This window comes from Cupressus sempervirens, chromosome 10 (assembly GCF_028749045.1).
Source record: "Cupressus sempervirens isolate cs-2001-9-10 chromosome 10, ASM2874904v1, whole genome shotgun sequence".
Classification (NCBI taxonomy): domain Eukaryota; kingdom Viridiplantae; phylum Streptophyta; class Pinopsida; order Cupressales; family Cupressaceae; genus Cupressus; species Cupressus sempervirens.
This window is the reverse complement of record NC_143127.1, coordinates 173,292,432-173,312,873: the sequence shown is the minus strand read 5'-3', so window position 1 is coordinate 173,312,873 and position 20,442 is coordinate 173,292,432. Positions and strand designations below refer to the sequence as shown.

At 35.4% G+C, this 20,442-nt stretch overlaps 1 protein-coding gene across 3 annotated transcripts in view; it reads right to left on the bottom strand.

Moving 5' to 3' along the window:
* The window catches only part of LOC149533184 (histone H3-like centromeric protein CENH3), a 38,173-nt gene extending 21,088 nt beyond the window's left edge, over positions 1-17,085 (bottom strand). The window contains exons 1-3 of one of the 3 annotated variants that reach the window (XM_089803767.1): positions 16,822-17,085; positions 9,588-9,760; positions 5,038-5,107 (exon numbers count right to left, since the gene is read on the bottom strand). In XM_089803767.1, the coding sequence (XP_089659893.1) occupies positions 5,038-5,107; positions 9,588-9,760; positions 16,822-16,890 (312 nt within the window). In that variant the 5' untranslated portion in view covers positions 16,891-17,085. The remainder of the gene's footprint in view (positions 1-5,037; positions 5,108-9,587; positions 9,761-16,821) is intronic. The other 2 variants (XM_089803766.1, XM_089803768.1) reach the window with 2 other exon arrangements.
* Between the last annotated feature and the right edge of the window lie 3,357 nt (positions 17,086-20,442).

Sequence of the window (20,442 nt, the reverse complement as noted above, 5' to 3'; positions counted from 1 at the left end):
AGTGAGAAATATATTTGAAAAGAACATACGAACATTCATTCAAATATTGATAAGAAGAATTTTATATTTTATATATTTTTGTGAGGAATAAGGGCTCAATATGGCTTTGTAATATAAATTCCATTATTTTATTTTTAAAATAAAATAAAATGTCTCTTGTTTATTTTTAAATGGTGTGGAGATTTAAACTGTAGGCAATCATCCTTTGTAATTATTTTTTGGAATTCTGTATAAAATTTAAATATCGGATAAGTGGACAAGGTCATTTAGCATTTAAATTCAATCATCACAAATACTATGAAATATTTAATTGTTTTGTATCTGTGTCCAATTTGTCTCCCAGAGGAGTTAAAATTCAATCTGGACTAATTTAAAGATTGTGTAATAATTGATTTGTCGCATCTTGATTATTTAATTGTTGGCAATAAAGGGTGTAAAACATTATGAAGTTGTACGTGATAATTCATTGAAGTTGACTCTATTGCCCAAATGAGCAGAGGCACTGGTCTTTTTATTGAAGTCAGAAAATCTATAATTTCCTTCCTACAATCATCAAATCAATTATTTAAAACCTTATACAAAACATTCAACTATTATCTAGCATCCATTTTCATTTTGATTGAGTTTGAGGACTTTGTCAACCGAAGAACTCCCAAAGTTTAAATTCGCTATAGGAAAAGCCTTAAACCACATAGTCAACATTTGAGGTGAAGGTTTGCCCACCTAGGTGTAGCGGAGCTTGAAGTGCAAAAGAATCGAGAAGTATTCCCGTTCCTTGGCCAGAACTGATTGAGAAGTCCTATCGGAGAAGTGGTAGGCTCTTGGATTTCCAATCTGCGGTTTTGGGAACCAACACATCCCTAGTTTGCCCAAGATCCCTCCCAAGCACCCAGAGTTCCCTATGGTTCCTTCATAGAAAGCTCATGGTAAACCCAAGCTGCCCAAGAGGGGACCCTGGGAGAACCCAAAGGGGAACCAATAAAGGAACAAACACAAGTGCCAGGAGGGTCAAAACAACTCAATAACATCTTTCATCTTTAAAGCTCATAATTTCTCCTTGGAGTCAAGTTTTCATCCAAAACTTGATAATGAGAAATAATAGTTTTCACCCTTGAATCTCCCAAAATTAACCTTAAGGGGTTTTGTTCTCTTTGACCGTAGTGTTCTCTTGTAATCCACTTTATATTTTCTAAATTGATGATTAATTATTGATTGGTGTTTCTCTTCAAAATAAAATGAGCTTCCTTTTATATCTCACATGTGAAGGGGTCATAACTCTTCATCACCACTGGTACCGTTTGAAAGAGTTGCAACCCTTCACATACTCGCTGCCAATCATGATAAGTTTGAATTTAATTCTAATTAAAAAAATTTATAGAATCAATTGAACCTCCTTTTGCAAGCCACCTTTATAGTAGATTTGATCTATTAGCTGCAAACATGTATTAATGGCGGGCCAATCCACCCTTCTCAAGATTACTTTTCCTCGAGCAATTTTTAACAAGGTTGATCATGGACAAAGTGCTCAACATGAATCACAATAGGAAATGACTCATGCATGAACTCCTTATAATATTTTTTTCTGAGATGGTCGACACAAACATACATTGTTTCTAGCCTTAAAAAGCAAGCCACTACACCAAAAGTCTAGAACAATGGTTAGCCTATCTCTTATAATATTTTTTACAAGATGCTTGACATAAACATGCATTCTTTCTTAGCCTTATCAAGCAAGGCAACTATTCAACCAAAAGCCCAAACTAATGGTGAACCAATTCCTCATTCAACCCCATGCACCTCCTAACATTTGTTTTGTCCATATTATTATATAGGGATGAAGATGTTGCTAGGTACAAGACTGAATTTTAAAGAATATTCAATTGTTAATATACCAAGTGTCGTGCTACATTCTTTCCTAGTAAGTACCTTATCTATCATTCTAAACTGTTTTCATATCTGGGTGTTTAGATTGGTGCTTAAGGTGAGTATGTGTTTCAGATTTAAGGAATTTTAAACATTCGAAAACAGATGTGCAACTACATTCAAGTAATTATTTTGAGAAATTTATGTCAGGTGGAGGTTATTACCCAGAGTTGGTTAGGTTGAATAGAATACCTTATTTAATGCCTATTACATATATGATTCTACTCAAAATTTTAACAAACAGTAGCCACAATAAAGTTGTCTTAGAGGTGTGGGATTGTCTTTTCAGTTAACTTAAGGTTAAATTTCCTCACTATAAAGATGCTTCCAGAATTCTCTCATCACTTATTTGACATATCTGAATCTATTTATGGAATTTTCTTGAAACTTTGAATCCTTGAGAGGCAACCCAAATAGAGTTATTATAGTGAGAATGGCTATTGCCAGGAAAGCAATCTCACTATACCAATGGTCCACAGTGTTTTGGGGATGCGGACAAGGGGGCAGCAGGGGATGTATACCGAGAAAGACAGTCTGAGGGCCATTTGTAGGGGATAGCAGGGAACAGATATATATATATATATATTTTTTTTTTTTTTTTTTTTTTTTTTTGAAATATATTAATTAATGAGAGGGGGGGGGGGGCGAAAGAGATGCCAATAACTTGATAACAACAATATCAATATGTAAATAAATATTAGAGCATTTTCCGCAACATTTTTTAATTTTTATGCAGTGGTTGAAACTTAATGATAATCATCTATTTGAAAAAAAAAATTGACTGATTCTGGGGAAATAACAAATAAGTGTGTAGGATTAATTAGCTTATCAACAAAATGAATACAAACCTTATGGAGGCAAGTGAGGAGAACTATGATTTTACCCTTCAACAATTGAATTAGATTAATAAAGGAATTCAACCAAATCATATTATGCTTCTTATTGACTTGTAAGCAAATTCTGTTCTCTCTCCAAGACTTGAGGAAATACACAACCTCTTGCAATGCTAAAGGCTATCTTATGAACCTACCACCATGTTTATAGTACACCATACCATATGAGCAAAAGAACATAAAACTTCTAATCGAGAAATATAATAACTTCCTTGAGTTCCAAATGATTGTACAACTCTACTGTAGGCGGAAACCCTTACTCAACTTGCGCAAATCAAATTGTATGCAAGCAGATATGAAGTTGCAGCAGTCATAAATCATGTAAAACCTCATTCAAAACAGTAGTATGGCAGCTGGTGAAATCATTTTTAGTAGTTCTAATGGCTAAATCCTTTACAAACAACATGATACAAGGCAAATATCTTAAACCTGTGACTATATATAATTGATAACAACAGTCCAAAATCAGACAACTTATAAATCAATAATATAAAAAATGGCACAACAATTACAGTACTCCCAGCCACAGGGACGCATCAGGACAATTAGGTATCCTTGAACAGCATAGGGACATCTCCCCCATTTCCTGTGAGTTCCCAGTCAATGGGTCAACAAGGTGATGTCCCATTGACATCCCATCATCCCCGAAATGACTTGGGGATGGGGTTGCCTGCTTCCAGGGCAGGGGACGCAACTCCACATACCATTGCAATTTTCTTGACTTAAAGACCGTGTTTTACCACAATTATAATAGGCGCCATCAAAGTTTGATTCCACAGAGAGTGAAAGTGTCACTTTAATTACCAAGTTGTGCCACAATTATAATAAGTGTTAATGTATAGCATCAGTAGAACTAATGATGCACATCTGATTCATATATAAATCTGTGTTTTTGGTTTCTCGGATAAATTGCTGTTAACATTTATTTTATATATGTGTGTGTGTGTTTGGATTAACTCAATCACAATGCAATTATCGGGAGACTAACAATGCCTATCGGCAGTCCCTATTTGAATCAGCATGTTCTTACTGGATTTGTTATCAGAGCACTGCTTATATTGAGGTTACCTTAACTAACAGTTAAGTCATGCCACCCTAGAGTCATAACTCTACAGGGGTCATGACCCTCCATCTATATACTTATGGGAGAGCAGATCGCCGAGGGAAGACATCTATCTACGGCATCTCAGACCCAGCGATCTGCTAGTAAAGTATTATTAATATTTGTTCAGGATATTTCTTATCAAGTCTAATCTGCAGGAGCATTAGAAGATTTGGCATACAATCCATATTATCAGCGATCTGCAAGAAAGAAAATACTGATCTCAAGCAATATGCAAATCACCATTAATTGAAGGAATACTCAGCAGTCAGCACTACTGTTATTCAAGTAAGAGTATCTACTGTTCTCATATTTATTGTAATTGTTTTATCTATCAAAGATCCATAAAACTTAACATGGTATCAGAGTCATTCTGATAAGAAAAACCATTACTCAGAATAAAATCTAAAATCTCAAATTTTAAAAGAAAAGGGGCTAAATTTTAATCATTAAAATGGTGAATCATGTGAGACTAGAAGATAGGCTTGAGGGTGCATCTAATTTCTCTTCATGGAAAATTAGAGTAATGGTAATACTAAGAGAAATGGAGTTAGAGGAATATATTGAATCAAACATATCCATGCCTAAAAATGAGTCAGAAAAGGTAACATGGAAAAGATATAATAATAAAGCAATGAAAATCATAATAAATTCTGTAAAAGATCATATTCTACCATCCGTATCTAGTCTGTCTTTGAGATGTTCTCTAGTATTCAAGAAACATTTGAAATCAACAATATTAGTAGATTATTAACTCTAAAGCAAGATCTACTATATATAAAGATAAAAAATGGAGAATATATAACTTCATATTTTCTAAGGATTTCTGAACTAAAATATCAACTTGCAACTATGGAAAATCGAGTTGATGACAAAGAACTCGGCATGATCGCTCTAAGAGGTCTTCCTTTATCATGGGAAACATTTATCCGAGGTTTAAGTTCTCGACCCGAACTCCCAAAATTTGATTTATTAAAGAATGAATGCACACAAGAACAATCTAGATTAGTCTCAAGAGGACTAAGTAAAAATCAAGAGGGACAAATTCAAGCACTCCATGTGAAATCAAACAAGAAAAGAAAATTCAAATACAACAAAAGGGAATCTAACAAATCATACATACAACGTGATTAGTCCAAAGTTGAATGTTTTAAATGTGACAAAATTGGTCACTCCCATAGCTTCTGCCCTGAAAAGAAGAAAATTCAAGTAGCCTTAGCTAAAATCAAAGGAGAGGGTGTAGAGAAAGAAGAAAGAGAAAACTACGCTTTTTACTTAGCTCTTTCGAGTGAATTAAACTCTAACCACAACACTTGGATCATAAACAGTGGAGCATCTCGGCACATCACCGGTTTTAAAGACAAATGAAACTTTCTCTGAACAAGCTTCAGAAGAAGTCACAATTGGAGATAACTCTACTCATCCTATTAAAGGAATTGGTTCCTGTTCAATACAACTAAATTCAGGAATTACACTACAACTCAAAAATGTTTTATATGTACCAAGAATAAAAAAAAACCTAGTCTCTATTTCTAGTGTTGTTGATCAAGGATTTAGAATCACATTTCAAGAGGACAAAGTTCTATCTCGGCCCAAGAACTCTAATATTAAGACAGCCATTTCCATCGGATTTAGAGATGGAAGTCTTTATAAACTTTGTAATAATCAAAATCTAGCTCTTAGTCATGAAAGTTCAAATTCCACCGAAATTTGGCATAGGAGGCTAGGTCACCTTCACTATCGTTCATTGTCATCTATAGGAAAAATTGTAAAGGTTTACCTAGCCTTAAAACTACTCATTTAAGTATTTGCAAAGGATGTGCTTTAGGTAAAAATTCTAAACAATAATTTCCTAAAAGTATTTACAAATCTAAATCCATTCTTGAACTAATCCATACTGATCTTTGCGGTCCTAAGTCTGTACCTTCTCTTAATTGGTGCTTCTTCTATATAATTTTCATAGATGATTACTCTAGAAGAACTTGGATCTATTTTCTGAAACAGAAAGAATCAACTGAAGTTTTATCAAAATTCAAAGAGTTCAAAGCCTTAGTTGAAAATCAATCAGGACAGAAAATTAAAACACTAAGGTCAGACAATGGAGGTGAATACATCTCTGATATTTTTAAAAAAATGTGCATTGCTGTTGAGATTAAGAGGGAGTTTTATGTACCTTATAATCCTCAAAAGAATGGAATTGTTGAACGTAAAAATAGATCAATTGTGGAATCTGCCATAGCAATGATGCACGATCAAAACCTTTATACTTTCTTTTGGGTTGAAGCATCTAATACTGCAGTTTACATTCAAAACAGATGTCCACACTCAGTATTAGAGACCACCCTAGAAGAAGTATTCACTAGCATTAAACCTGATCTAAGCCATCTAAGAATATTTGAATGTCCAGTTTATATCCACATTCCTAAATAGAAAAGAACTAAACTAGAACCTTCCGAGAAAAAGGGGATATTTATTGGATATAGTGAGACTACAAAAGTATACGAGGTCTTCATTCCAGGTCAAAGAACAATTGAGATTAGCAGAGATGTTAAATTTGAAGAAGATATTGCCTTTAATATTTCTAGAAACAGTGATGAATCCATTACAGAATTAATTCCCGAAGTAGATGAAAATCAACAAGCAGAAATTGAGAGGGAGAATGATATTGCACCATCTTCTTCCACTATGTCTAATCATGAAGATTTTGAAAATGTCAATAATAAAAAGAGGCCACTTTGGGCTAGGAAAATGATAGAAGAAAATCAAGTTGAACCTAATGAAGTGATGCGAGAGAGCAAAAGAACAAGAAGTCAATCATGTTATGTTGCATTGTTAACTGAACTTATAAAAACAGAACCTTCTAGTGTTAAAGAAGCACTTTCAAATCAGTCTTGGAAAGAAGCAATAATTGAATAATATAACTCTATATTAAAAAATGATGTATGGGATGTTGTACCATGACCTAAGAACAAATCAGTTGTTTCTTCCAAATGGTTGTTTAAAATTAAATATGCATCTGATGGCAGCATTGAAAAATACAAAGCCAAGTTTGTAGCACAGAGTTTCTCACAAAAAGAAGGCATTGATTATGAAGAAACATTTGCTTCAATTCCTAGATATACTTCAATTAGAACCATCTTGGCTATTGCAGCATCCAAGGGATGGAAGGTTCACCAAATGGATGTCAAAATAGCATTCCTTAATGGCAAGATTGAAGAAGTCATCTATATCGAGCAACTAGAAGGATTCAATACTCATGACAGCAAAACTCGTGTTTGTAAATTAAAGAAAGCACTTTATAGTCTCAAACAAGCTCCTAGAGTGTGGTATGAAAGGATAGACAACTATCTAATGAAGTTAGGATACTCCAAAAATGAAGCAGATCCCAACTTATACTTCAAAATAGTGGTGATGACATGATTATTCTTGTGCTATATGTTGATGATTTGTTGCTAATAGGTGAGGAACATCTCATAAAAAAATGCAAACAAAAACTCAAGGCAGAGTTTGAAATGAAAGACTTAGGTCTACTTCACTATTTTCTTGGATTAGAAATCTGGCAATAGGATAACTACGTTCTTTTGAATCAAGGAAAATATAAAGTTGACATTTTAACAAAATTTGGAATGATGGAATGTAAACCAGCGGCTCCTCCTATGGAAGTAAATCTACACAAGTTAAAGGATGATATGATCAAATCAGAACCTACAAATTCTACCTACTACAGGCAGATTATAGGATCTTTAATGTATTTGGTTAATACTCGTCCTGATATATGGTATGCCACTAACACCTTGAGTCAGTTTATGTGTGCACCAAAGAAGATAAATCTACATGCAACTAAATACATTTTGAGATATCTAAAGGGTACTATTGGAATAGGTATCAAATATGATAAAATCAACATCGAACTTCATGGATATTCAGATTCTAATTCGATAAGCAGTCCTATTGAATGCAAGAGTACTTCTGGTTATTGCTTCAGCCTAGGATTTGGCATGGTTTCTTGGTCCAGCAGAAAACAGACTTCAGTTGCATTAAGTTCCACCGAAGTAGAATACATGCATCTTCTTTGGGTGCTAGAGAAGCGGTATGGTTACGGAAATTGTTAACAAATTTGTTCAAAAGACCCTTAAAGCCCATTGTGATTCACTATGATAATCAAAGTTGCATCAAGCTTTCAACCAATCCAATTTTCCACAATCGCTCCAAACATATTGAAATTCCTTACCACTACATTCGAGATATGCTGAATTGAGGAATCATTCAACTAGAGTATATATGTACTAATGAGCAAACAGCTGATATCTTTACCAAACCTCTTGCTAAAGTGAAGTTGAAATACTTCAGAGAAAAACTTGGTATGAATAACTTGTAATATTGAATATTTAATTAAAATTTTAATTCATGTGAGTTTATGCTTCTATTGTTGTTTAGTTGCATCAGATATGTAATGAAAGGTGACGATCTTTCATGGACATATTTATTCCAAAGGCAATTATTTACAAGATGACGATCTTGTAAATGATAGGCCTGTTATCATGGACATCTCTAGACATTGCTTTGGGCAATTAGAGATCATGAGTAACAAATTTTCATGTTATTATCATGGACATCTCTAGACATTGCTTGGGGCAATTAGAGATCATGAGTAACAAATTTTCATGTCATTACTATGGACATCTCTAGATATTGCTTTGGGCAATTAGAGATCATAGATAACATTTTCATTATTATTCTAGATATTGTTTCGGACAATTAGAGATCATAACATGCTTTATGATAGTATTTATAACTTGAAAATCTTTATCTGACTAGTCACTGTTTTTGAGTGTTAAGTTCAAACAATGTGATCAGATTTTTCATTTGTGTATTACTTCTCCCTTGCTAAGAGGGAGTGTTAATGTATAGCATCAGTAGAAGTAATGATGCACATCTGATTCATATATAAATCTGTGTTTTTGGTTTCTCAGATAAATTGCTGTAACATTTATTTTATGTGTGTGTGTGTGTGTGTTTGGATTAACTCAGTCACAATGCAATTATCAGGAGGCTAACAATGCCTATCGGCAGTCCCTATTTGAATCGGCATGTTCTTACTGCATTTGTTATCGGAGCACTGCTTATATTGAGGTTACCTTAACTAACAGTTTGTTAAGTCATGCCACCGTAGAGGCATGACTCTACATGGCCAAAGGCCACATAGTCATGACTCTACGGGGGTCATGACCCTCCGTCTACATACTTAGGGAGAGCAGATCACTGAGGGAAGACATCTATCTATGGCATCTCAGACCCAGCGATCTGCTAGTAAAGTATTATCAATATTTGTTCAGGATATTTCTTATCAAGTCTAATCTGCAGGAGCATGAGAATATTTGGCATACAATCCATATTATCAACGATCTGCAAGAAAGAAAATACTGATCTCAAGCAATATACAAATCACCGTTAATTGAAGGAATACTCAGCACTACTGTTATTCAAATAAGAGTATCTACTGTTCTCATATTTATTGTAATTGTTTTATTTATCAGAGATCCATAAAACTTAACAATAAGTGCCATCAAAGTTTTGAGTCAACAAAAGGAGAAAATGTCACTTTAGTTAAAATAACATACTAACAAAGTTGCAGCCGGTACACCAATCAGCAGCAGCTAAATTCTCACCAGCTAGAGATCAGCAGTTTGAATTCTGTGCACCTGGCATCTTTATTGTGACTGCTAAACAGAATCAGAAACCTAGTAAGCTGAGATGCAGGCAGATGAAGCATTAAGCCGTAAGCCACCAGAGACAAACTCCTGATGTAGGTGAAGATGATGAAGGATTGTATCTGATTTCCCTGTTCATCGAGGAAAAATATAAATATCTTGTCAACTGATTATTTGATATATAAATTTTAGATGGCTTAAAATTTTGCTTATTCGCCAAATGGAACAAGTTTCATGGAATTTTTGAGTAAATATGAGTCTACCAGAAGCAATCCAAAATGCATTTATTATGTTAAGGAGAGCAGCTGCCAGGAAAACGACTCTCAATATGACTTGAAATAACTCTATTTGACCTGAACTATCATAAATAAGAGTCAAAGAGGTTTGAATCTATAAAATTCCTTCAATAGAACCCATGTAAATCTATATCAAGGAAACTGCCAACTGCTTTGTCCAATACAGTATATGTTCAGATGCAAACCTCTATACTCAGTATAAAGGTATTGGCATTCAGTTAAAATCATTGATTATCTGATTTGTTGATTCAGTCTTAAGAAATAGAAATAGTAAGCTAGTATGGCAAAACGAAGCCCTGAACAAGGATATGCCACTTTGTTAAGAAACTCTTGTGATTTGTTTAGCATTTACATTGGAAATTATCTTAAAACGGGAGCCCAAAAAGCAGGCATAAAGCTCTAAACGAGACCATTGAGGAAGTAACTTCCGTGGATCTAATGCCTTTAAAACTTCAGTCATTTTCCTTGCAGACAAAAATTCTAATGAAAAAGAATAAAAGCATTTGCAGGAAGTAACTCTGACAATCATTTTAGTTGCGAGTAAAAATCACAATGAAATACATTAAAGCTATTGCCATACTTTAAAAAATCAATATAGCCCACAGATAAACCCACATCATGGTTTTGCAGGACATCACTTATCAATTTAGTCACAGGCATCTTGTTATCAGTCATAAAACTTTCTTCTTCTCTCGATTTTTCCAATATAGAGTCTTCACAATACCCCATAAAGTTAACTCCAAATCATTTCAATGTCCAAAAAATAGGTCCCTCTCTCTACGGCTTAGTCTCTATGCTGAGCTTGTACGTAATAGTTGAAATCGACTGTCATTAAAAACTCCAATTTTGACAGTAGTTACTCTAAAGCAATAAAAATGCTTAACACAACAAAAAGGCGTCCCTGGAGCTCGTTACTGTAAATTAACTAAGAATGCGAAAAGAAATTACAGAACAGCAAAAACACAAACACAGAGTTTATCGTGGTTCACCACAAATCGTGGCTACGTCCACACTGAGAGCAGAGGAATTATATTAATGAGAAAACAAATATGTTTACAATACATGTCATCAGCATATATAGATCACTAATGATCAGCTGAAGAGACAAAATATAATGGAGGGAAAAATAAAACATGTGTTTGTTGGCCTTCACTATTCAAAAATCTCCCATCTGAAGACAACAAATACACTAGTTGATCATCCATTCCCCTGCTCTACATGCTGACTTACTTCTTTTTAACAAGGCCAAGAGAAGTCCTGACACATTCGAACTTCTCCTTGGCAACAACCTTCGTCAACATGTCCTCCGGATTGATCTTGGTATCAATTTTGGCAACCTTTAGTTTTCCTTCTGCCACCACATAGCGAACATAGTGAGCATGCTTGTCAATATGTTTGGAGCGTCGCTGAGAGGAATGATTGTGAACCATAAAAATTGCACTCTGACTATCTAAAAATAAAACATAATCATCTTGTTGCCAATGTAAATCACTGCATAAGTGTTGCAACCAAATCATCTCTATAGCCCCTTCGGAAAGAGCCAAGTATTCAGCTTCAGCAAAAGAAAGTGGAACACAATGTTGCAGTCTTGAGGCCCAACTAATGGCAGCCCCGAAAAATGTGAAAGCATAACCAGTAGTAGACCTGCACTTTTCTCGATCTCTGGCAAGATCTAAGTCACCGAATCCTTGCAGCTGAGCATGATTTCTACCAAAACACAATGCATAATCAGAAGTACCCTTGAGATACCGCAATATCCATTTCATTGCTTCCCAATGAAGTTTCCCGAGATTGCTCATGTATCTACTAACTACTCCCACCACATGAGCAATGTCGGACGTGTAGAAACCATAGCGTACATTAAGCTACCAACCGCTGATTTATAAGGAACATTATTCATAAAATCCTTCTCATCTTGTGTTTTGGGACACAATTCAGAACTTAGACAGAAATGAGGAGCAAGAGGAATAGGAACGTGTTTAGCTTCAGCCATGCCAAACAGCTCTACAACTTTGTCAATGTCTGATTTTTGTGACAAAGTCAACACCTTTTTCTGTCTATCTCTAGTCATAGTCATCCCAAGAATCTTTTTGGCCGCCCCTAAATCTTTCATGGCAAACCGAGAAGCTAACTCTTTCTTTAGCTTGCTGATTATTTGAGGAGAAGTACTAGCAACTAGCATGTCATCAACATAAAGTAAAAGAATAACAAACTCACCACTAGGAAGTCTTTTATAGTAGACACAAGGATCTGATTTGCATCGAGTGAAGTTATGTTCAGCCATGAACCGATCAAATTTAATATACCATTGTCTTGGAGCTTGCTTGAGCCCATACAAACTCCGCTTCAGCCAACAATAGATTCAGGCTGTTCCATGTACAATTCTTCATTAATGTCGCCATGTAGAAAAGCGGTCTTAACATCAAGCTGTTCGAGCTCAAGATCCCAAATGGCTACCAATCCCAAAACTGCCCGAATTGTAGTCATTCGAACAATAGGTGAGAAAATCTCTTCAAAATCTAAGCCCTTTTTCTGAGCATATCCTTTGACAACAAGTCGAGCACAGTACCTCTTTCGTCCGCCATCTTCTTTCACCTTATATACCCAACGGTTTTTCAGAGCTTTCCGGTTGGGTGGAAGTGGAACTAAGTCCCATGTTTTATTTGTTTTAAGAGAGTTCATCTCTTCTTCCATCGCAATCATCCACTAATTTTTATCAGTACTTCTACAAGCATCTTGAAAATTAGCCGGCTCTACTTGATCAGAGATTAATATCTCAGGCTCTGCCTCCTCGGAATATAGCTCATAATCCGAATACTTTGCAGGCATTTTTCTCTGCCTTGTAGACCTCCTCAATTCAATCATAGAATCCTTTATTTTATCTTGACTAGAGTTATTTGCAGGATGGACCAGTTCAAATGGGGAGCCTATGACTGAGATTCTTCTCTTATTTGCTACTGCCAAGGGAGAGGAATTCCCAATATCACGATCTAGGATGTGAGCAGAAAAACCAGAGGTGTGAGGCGGCAAAAGCATAGCTACAGAAGCTTTTGAAACCATCTTTCCATCCCCAGAGGTGTGGTTATTTTGACTTCCCATTCCCAATGGTGAAGTAGAGTTGACTGGAGCGCTTGGCAACAGTCCATCAACACCTTCAAACAAATTATGATTATTCTACATGTCGTGACCCTCAGACTGATGAAGTCTGTTGCAAGAAATGGAACTCGCAATACGATGGGATTCATCAGGTATGTAAGAGGGAGGCTGCCTAGAAGAAAGCAGACATTGGTGGCCTGCATATTCAACAGGCTCTATTGCCCGAGCTTGGCCATCGTGTGCAGAGATTCCCCTTCCCTCATGCTCTGTGACTATTTGGTGCTCTGTCACAGATTGGTGAAGACTAAATGGACCGGAACCTGAGACGTGTGGAGGAGCCCGTGCTTTATGCTGACCATTGAAGCCAATGCTACATTCCCTGTCGACTCCTTGTTCTTTACCTGTAGGATTTTGTTTCAACTGTTGCGTGGGTGAGAGACCCCCAAACCCGCAGACATTCTGCTCACTACCGTGGCCTGGGTCAATATCGTGAGTTGAAACTGGCGGAGGAGAAAGCGCTGATTGAAGATTGCATGGAGGGGGCCGAGGGGGCCGTGAGTCTATGTTACCATGTCCCTGGTGGTCGTCATAACCAAAACTAGGGTCGTCGACCCTTTGAACGGCACCCTCTTTATCCCTGCCGTGAGCTAAAGCTTTAAAACCACCACAGACTCCATGACTTGTCTCTAAATGCTGCCTTTGATTGAGCCGACCAACAGAGCTATCAAAGTGTTCATTGTTTGGGTATACCTGAACATCCTGTGCATTGGAATCTCTGGTTTGTGAGGTATGTTCAAATAGCTCTTCATTAGGCTGCCCATGATAAAAATCCATGCTCAAAGCAGAGAATGAGGATAGAGCAAGATTTGGTGCCAGAACAGAGTTAGGAGTGGAAATGATGGGCTGAGACTGTGACTGTGAGTTCAATGAAGAAGTATTCTCATTAAATAAAGGCATAGGAATAAAATCTTCAACTACTCTTTCCTATGGCGCTGATTGAAGAGCCGGAAACTTCATCTCATTAAATACCACATCTCAACTCCGTAGAATCTTCTTTGCAATAGGATCCCATAATCGAAAACCATACTGATCTTCACCATAGCCCAAGAAGATACATTCTTGTGATTTTGAATCCAACTTGCTCCTTTTTTCTTTAGAAACATGAACAAATGCTTGACACCCATACACTTGAAGATGTGAGTAGGAAATCCTTCTACCCAACCATTCCTCCTCCGGAATTCCAAAGTCCAAACGAGATGAAGGACTTCAATTAATCAAGTATACTACTGTATTGCAAGCCTTCGCCCAGAATTCTTTGCCTAAACCGGCATTAGATTGCATACATCGAACTTTCTCAAGTATAGTTCGATTTAGTCTTTCCACTGTCCCATTTTCTTGAGGGGTGAATGGCACAACTTTCACCCGTCGAATACCATGATCTGCACAAAAGTTATCAAACTCCAAGGAACAAAATTCACCTCCATTATCTAATTTTAAACATTTAATTTTGTGCCCGCTCTGATTTTCAACAAGAGCTTTAAAAATTTTTAATTTGGAGAAAACTTCAGACTTTCTAGACATCATATAAACCCAAACGTTTCTAGTACAATCATCAAGAAAGGAAACAAAGAAATTTGCGCCTCCATGAGAGGTTACCTCTGTTGGACCGAAGACATCCGAGTGCACCAAATAAAATGGTGTCGTCTTCTTGTCATGACCATGCTTCAAAAAACTAACACGTTTTTTTTTCCCATGAAGACAATGTTCACAGAATTCTAAATCTACTGATTGGAGACCCAGAAGTTACTCACTATTAAGCATAACCTCTAACCCCTTCTTGCTCATGTGGCCTAATCTTTGATGCCAAAGTGCGGCATCGCTGTCCACAACAGTCATCACAGCTCCCACCTCATCATTAGTCTCTACAACATACAGATTGCCAACTTTATCCCTTTTAGCAATAATCATGGAACCCTTGGTAATTTTCCATGTGTCCGTAAGGAGTGTAAGAAAACCTTGAGCATATAACTGACTAACGGAAATCAAATTTCTTTTTAAATTGGGAACATACCTAACATCTTGAAGCAATAATTGAGCGCCTCCTTTAATTGATAACAAAATATCCCCCTTTCCTACGATTTCACAAGCCTTGTTATCACCCAAATAAACATTCCCAAATTTACCTTCCTTGTAGTTTGTGAAGGCTTCGCTGCAAGAAGATGCATGAAATGAAGCCCCGGAGTCAATTACCCATGAATTCGAAGTTGTGTCACTTGTTGTAAGAACCAAAACACCATCACCAGGATCATGAATGATGTTTGCTCCGCTATCCAAAACTTTTTCTTGAGTTCTTTTATATTTTCTGCAGTCCTTTTTAACATGACCAGCCTTTCCACAAAACCAACAACCGTTTTGTCTACCTCGGGACTGCGACCTTCTAGCTGATTGTGACCTTTGGTTGTTGTTATTATTTCTGCCTCTATGTTGAGTTCTTCCTCTATTTTCCGTACTAACCATTGTTAGCGCTTCGCTGGATGAAGACTCTTTATTAGTTCTCCTCATGTCTTCACTAAGCAATGTAGAGGCTACCTCATCGTAGACCAGCTTGTTTTTGCCGATTACGGAAGTGCTAATCGCTATGACCACACCATCCCAACTATCTGGTAACGAACATAATAAGATGAACGCCTTATTTTCGTCATCTTGAGGCATACCGATGGAGTGTGCTTGACATAAAAGAGTATTCAACTCATTTATGTGATTCGACATCGCTGTACCGTCCTTCATCTTTAACTTGTAAAGCTTCTTCATGATAAAAATTTATTTGCAGCAGATGTCGTCTGATACATACTATGAAGTTTGTCCCATACAGTTTTTGTTGATGTTTCATTGTTCACGTTGAACAACACATACGCAGATAATGAAAGAAAAATCTCTGCCATTGCCTTCTTATCAGTTTTAGTCCAGTCTTCATCTGACATGGCGGTAGGCTTCTTTGCTTTGCCTTCAATTGCTATTGCAAGATCATGCTTGATCAAAAGTGATCGCATCTGTACCTTCCACAAACTGAAATTCTTCCCCGAGAATTTTTGCACTCTTGTTTCTTCCATGACTTCGGAATTTGGTCACCGAAATCAATTACAGCTCTAATACCAATTGTCAATTAACTAAGAATGCGAAAAGAAAATACAGAACAGCAAAAACACAAACACAAAATTTATCGTGGTTCACCACAAATCGTGGCTACGTCCACACTGAGAGCAGAGGAATTATATTAATGAGAAAATGAATATGTTTACAATACATGTCATCAGCATATATAGAGAGCAGAGGAATTATATTAATGAGAAAATGAATATGTTTACAATACATGTCATCAGCATATATAGATCACTAATGATCAGCTGAAGAGACAAAATATAATGGAGGGTAAAAAAAAACATGTGTATGTTGGCCTTCACTATTCAACAGTTACAGTGTACAGTTTTACTTGACAAAACTCAAACTTCTTACTACAAATCACATAACCACAAAACGAATACATAACAGAAGCCCTAAAACCCAAACCCGACTATTCTTCGTCGAAAATTCTAATTCGAGCATGGAGAACAGGGAAACAGTTAAGATTATATTGATATAAATTCAGGTGAACAAATTTCCTGCAAAATAACATTCAGACACCCTCAAAATTCTGCAAACATCATCACTGCTCCTAAAACTTCAAGAACCCATGAAATCAAACGCAACAAAGATCAGAAGAGACATCATCAACAGTCCCATCTTAGCACTCTAACACATACCTTGTTGTCGTCCTCCAAAGGTGCGGCAAACGCCGTACAGTAACAATCCAACGCACACCAGACAGGCATATATCGAACGAAACTTTTAAAAGCTCTGGTACTTACCGTTTAAAGGGACGCGTTTGCCTCGTCAATTTTGACGGCCATGTGACGTCCGGGAAGGTGGCATTTCAAATCATATTCACGGCCATGTGACGTCCGGGAAGGTGGCATTTCAAATCATATTCACGGCCATCGGAGATTTTCCGCTTTGCTGTCTCCGACATTTTCGCGTTCTTTGTGTTGTGAAAAAAGCTCATCGACTATAGTGGGTTTTGGGGTGTTTTTTTCTGCCCAAACACCAACTACCATATTGTGGCCCTGCTCAAAAGTCTAACAAGTCTTTGCAGATCATTTGCCCAAAACATTTTGTGGTTTTTATGTTTTTACTAAATGACTTTTAAATTATTTTTCAAAAATGAAAATCTTAGTTACATGAGAATCTACCACTACCAAACACAGAGGTCTAGCTATCATTTTCATAAATCTAAGCTTTCATAAGATCTATATGGAGGATCTTCATTGTAGGGATATTTGGATGGAATAATGGGAAATGTCGAAGTTGATTTTGTTTTTAACAAGGGGCGCAAGCGTCAAAGTTCTTGCCTTTAGTGTCATGGATTTGAGGTAAGAGTTGAGTGAAGTTGTACATTTGATTGCAAACTTGAAATAGAATGTCAAATGTTTGTGATGATGTACTATATCAAATCTACTTTTATAAGTTCTAAGAATCTGATGTCAGTATAGATTTGACAATCTACAATTTGGCTTTCAATGCTTACTACCTCTTCTTACAACATAAGCATGTTCACTTTTTCATTCTTCTTAAAGGATTTTTCATGTATATAATTTTTTAACGTATCATGTTGGCACACATGTACATAAACCAAAGAGAAATCACCAAATTCTATGAGAGGTGTTGGTTTTACATTCTTGTTAAAAAATTAATTTGTCAAAATTAACAAGGTAATTTTTTATTTAATATTTTATCATTAACAATATATAACTAAGACACTTTTTTTAATATTGATTCTAGTTAGGATCAAAGCTTTAAAATTGATTTGGCAAAGGGTAGGGATAAATGTCTGAATTGAGAAGTTGTAGTTTGAAATCAATTACCTATCATGCTTGAAAACAATTAAGAATGAAAGCTTGAACTTATTCTTGAAACCATCCCCCATCATGTAAGTCTGAATTTGATGTCAAAGATTAAATTAAGAATTTGTTGAATTTGACAAAGCCTATTAAATCAATAATTAATTGTCTAATAATGCAAAAAAAAATGTAATTATATTTAAAAAGAAATTATTTATAAACATAAATAGAATCTTTAATCAGACATAGAAAACAATGTACATGCAATTGTATTTTTTGGTCAATTACAATTAGTACTATAATTATTTATTATTACATTTTCTTAGTTTTTGCACTTGAATGCTTCTTACACATTTCAAATCCAATGCAATTACTATTGCCAGTCTTAACTCAACTTTTGCTATTGTAGAAGATTTCGAACAAGGTGAGCTAATTCATGAATATGTGATTGTTTCAGTAGTGAATTCATTTGTATCTATATATGCTAAATGCGGAAAATTGTACGTGTATCCAAGATCTTTGAAATTACAAGGACCAAACTAAAAAAAAAAAAGACCAAGCTCGTTACATGATGGGAAGCTCCACATTCCAAGGTGTATGGCCTACTACTATCAAAACTTTAGAATACCATGTAACATGTGTGAAATATAGAAACATAGAAAATGCATGTACATTGTTTTCTATGTTTGATTAAACTATACACAGAACAATGTTCCTATAGTTTATGCCTTTCAATGAGGCAATGAACATTAAAAAGATGTAGACATGATTAAATGCATTTTCTGTCTGAAATCAATGCATTTCCTTGACAAACATACTGGAATTGATATTAAAGTATGAATAAATAAATAAAAATCATAAACTAATAAAGAAAGATGAAACTACATTATGGTATATACATGTGATTTTGAAGATGACCTGGGTGAACCATGATAGGGAAAAGAAAGAAGAGAGCGCCTAAATTCAGCACCAAGGGAAAGAGGATTGTTGTTGATCTACAGATGGCCTTTTCAACACTGGAGAAAGGAGACCTTTTTCCAGTTGTCAACTAAGAAAAATATTAGAGTCTATTGTCTCTGATACAAAAAACCAAAATATAGATGGATTAGGAAAAAAAGAATAAGAAATAAAGCACCAAAAATCTTCCATAAATAAATTGATAGAACTATAATTTAGGAACTATAGAAATGGCATAAAATAAATGAATAATGTAAAGTAGCAAAAGCATTTTAAAAATAAATTTGTACAGGATAACACATTCTCCAATCTTAACATACTCATGATATTTTATTATTAACTTACAATATGAAAATTAGTAATGAAACATATAATGCATTATTACCTATAAATGCCTTATTTATTTTGGAAGCTTGCATGTATGACATGTACCAATACAAATCCCTCCTTTTAAGTTATACAACTGATCTTCAAATTGATAAGTTTAAATAAGCAATTTTATGGAAAATAAAGAAAACCATAAGAATTTGACATTCACAAAATGACAGAGAATTTTTAATCAAGGGAGCAAAAAACTAGCAGTTGTTGCATTAGAAAGGAAGAAGTCTATGCAAAATAAGTTCATTAGTGTATTACGGCACAAGTATATTTTCAATCTACAAAACTATGAAATTTCATGTCAAGTATTAAAGAAGAATCATGACTAGAATAGATTTTGAGAGCTATTTATTTGTGTTTAAAGGTATATTAATAGAATACACAAAACAATGTTTTATATTTTTCAGAATTCAAAAGAAAAGCAAATCTAGACACTAACTGGGTAAACCCTTATACATAGTACCTCTAATATATTTTATAGCTTTGTGACCATCTGCTTCATACAATCACTTTTGTTTTCTGCTTGCATAGCATTATCTTTGTTTTCTGCAAAGGAATTCTACATTCGCAGGCTTGGGATTGTAACACCCCACCAAGGGATCCAAAAGAATTAACCTAAAGTTTTTACTAAGTTTGCTAAACATTTTATTTTATTTTTAAAACAAGAAATTATAACGTACACATCAAACACATAGTAGCGGAAGCAATAACATGTAATCATCAACAAACATACATAACAGGTTACATTCCTTAAGGATCCCAAGACGTTGAGTCACATTTAAATTTAATTAATTCTAAGTCTATCAACTACCACATCCACATGAAAGAATAAGGAAAAGTCCAAAGTCCATATTATACATTTTTTCTGAATGCCTCTTGGCAAATGAAATCTGGAATGCTCAATCATCCACTGTACATGTCACAGGGTATGAAAGGCTTAAAAGAATATACATATGTAAAAATAAAGATGCATTACCCTCATTGAATCCATGATACAAGTGCAATAAAGTAAATGAAACTAATAACATACATGATACATCTATCCATCATAAAGATATAACATCATAAAACACAACTAACTAAATGTGTGGTTCCTCTCAACCGTCAATAGCGATGTCATTAGACCATCGTGGGCCCTAGCCATCCCCCACG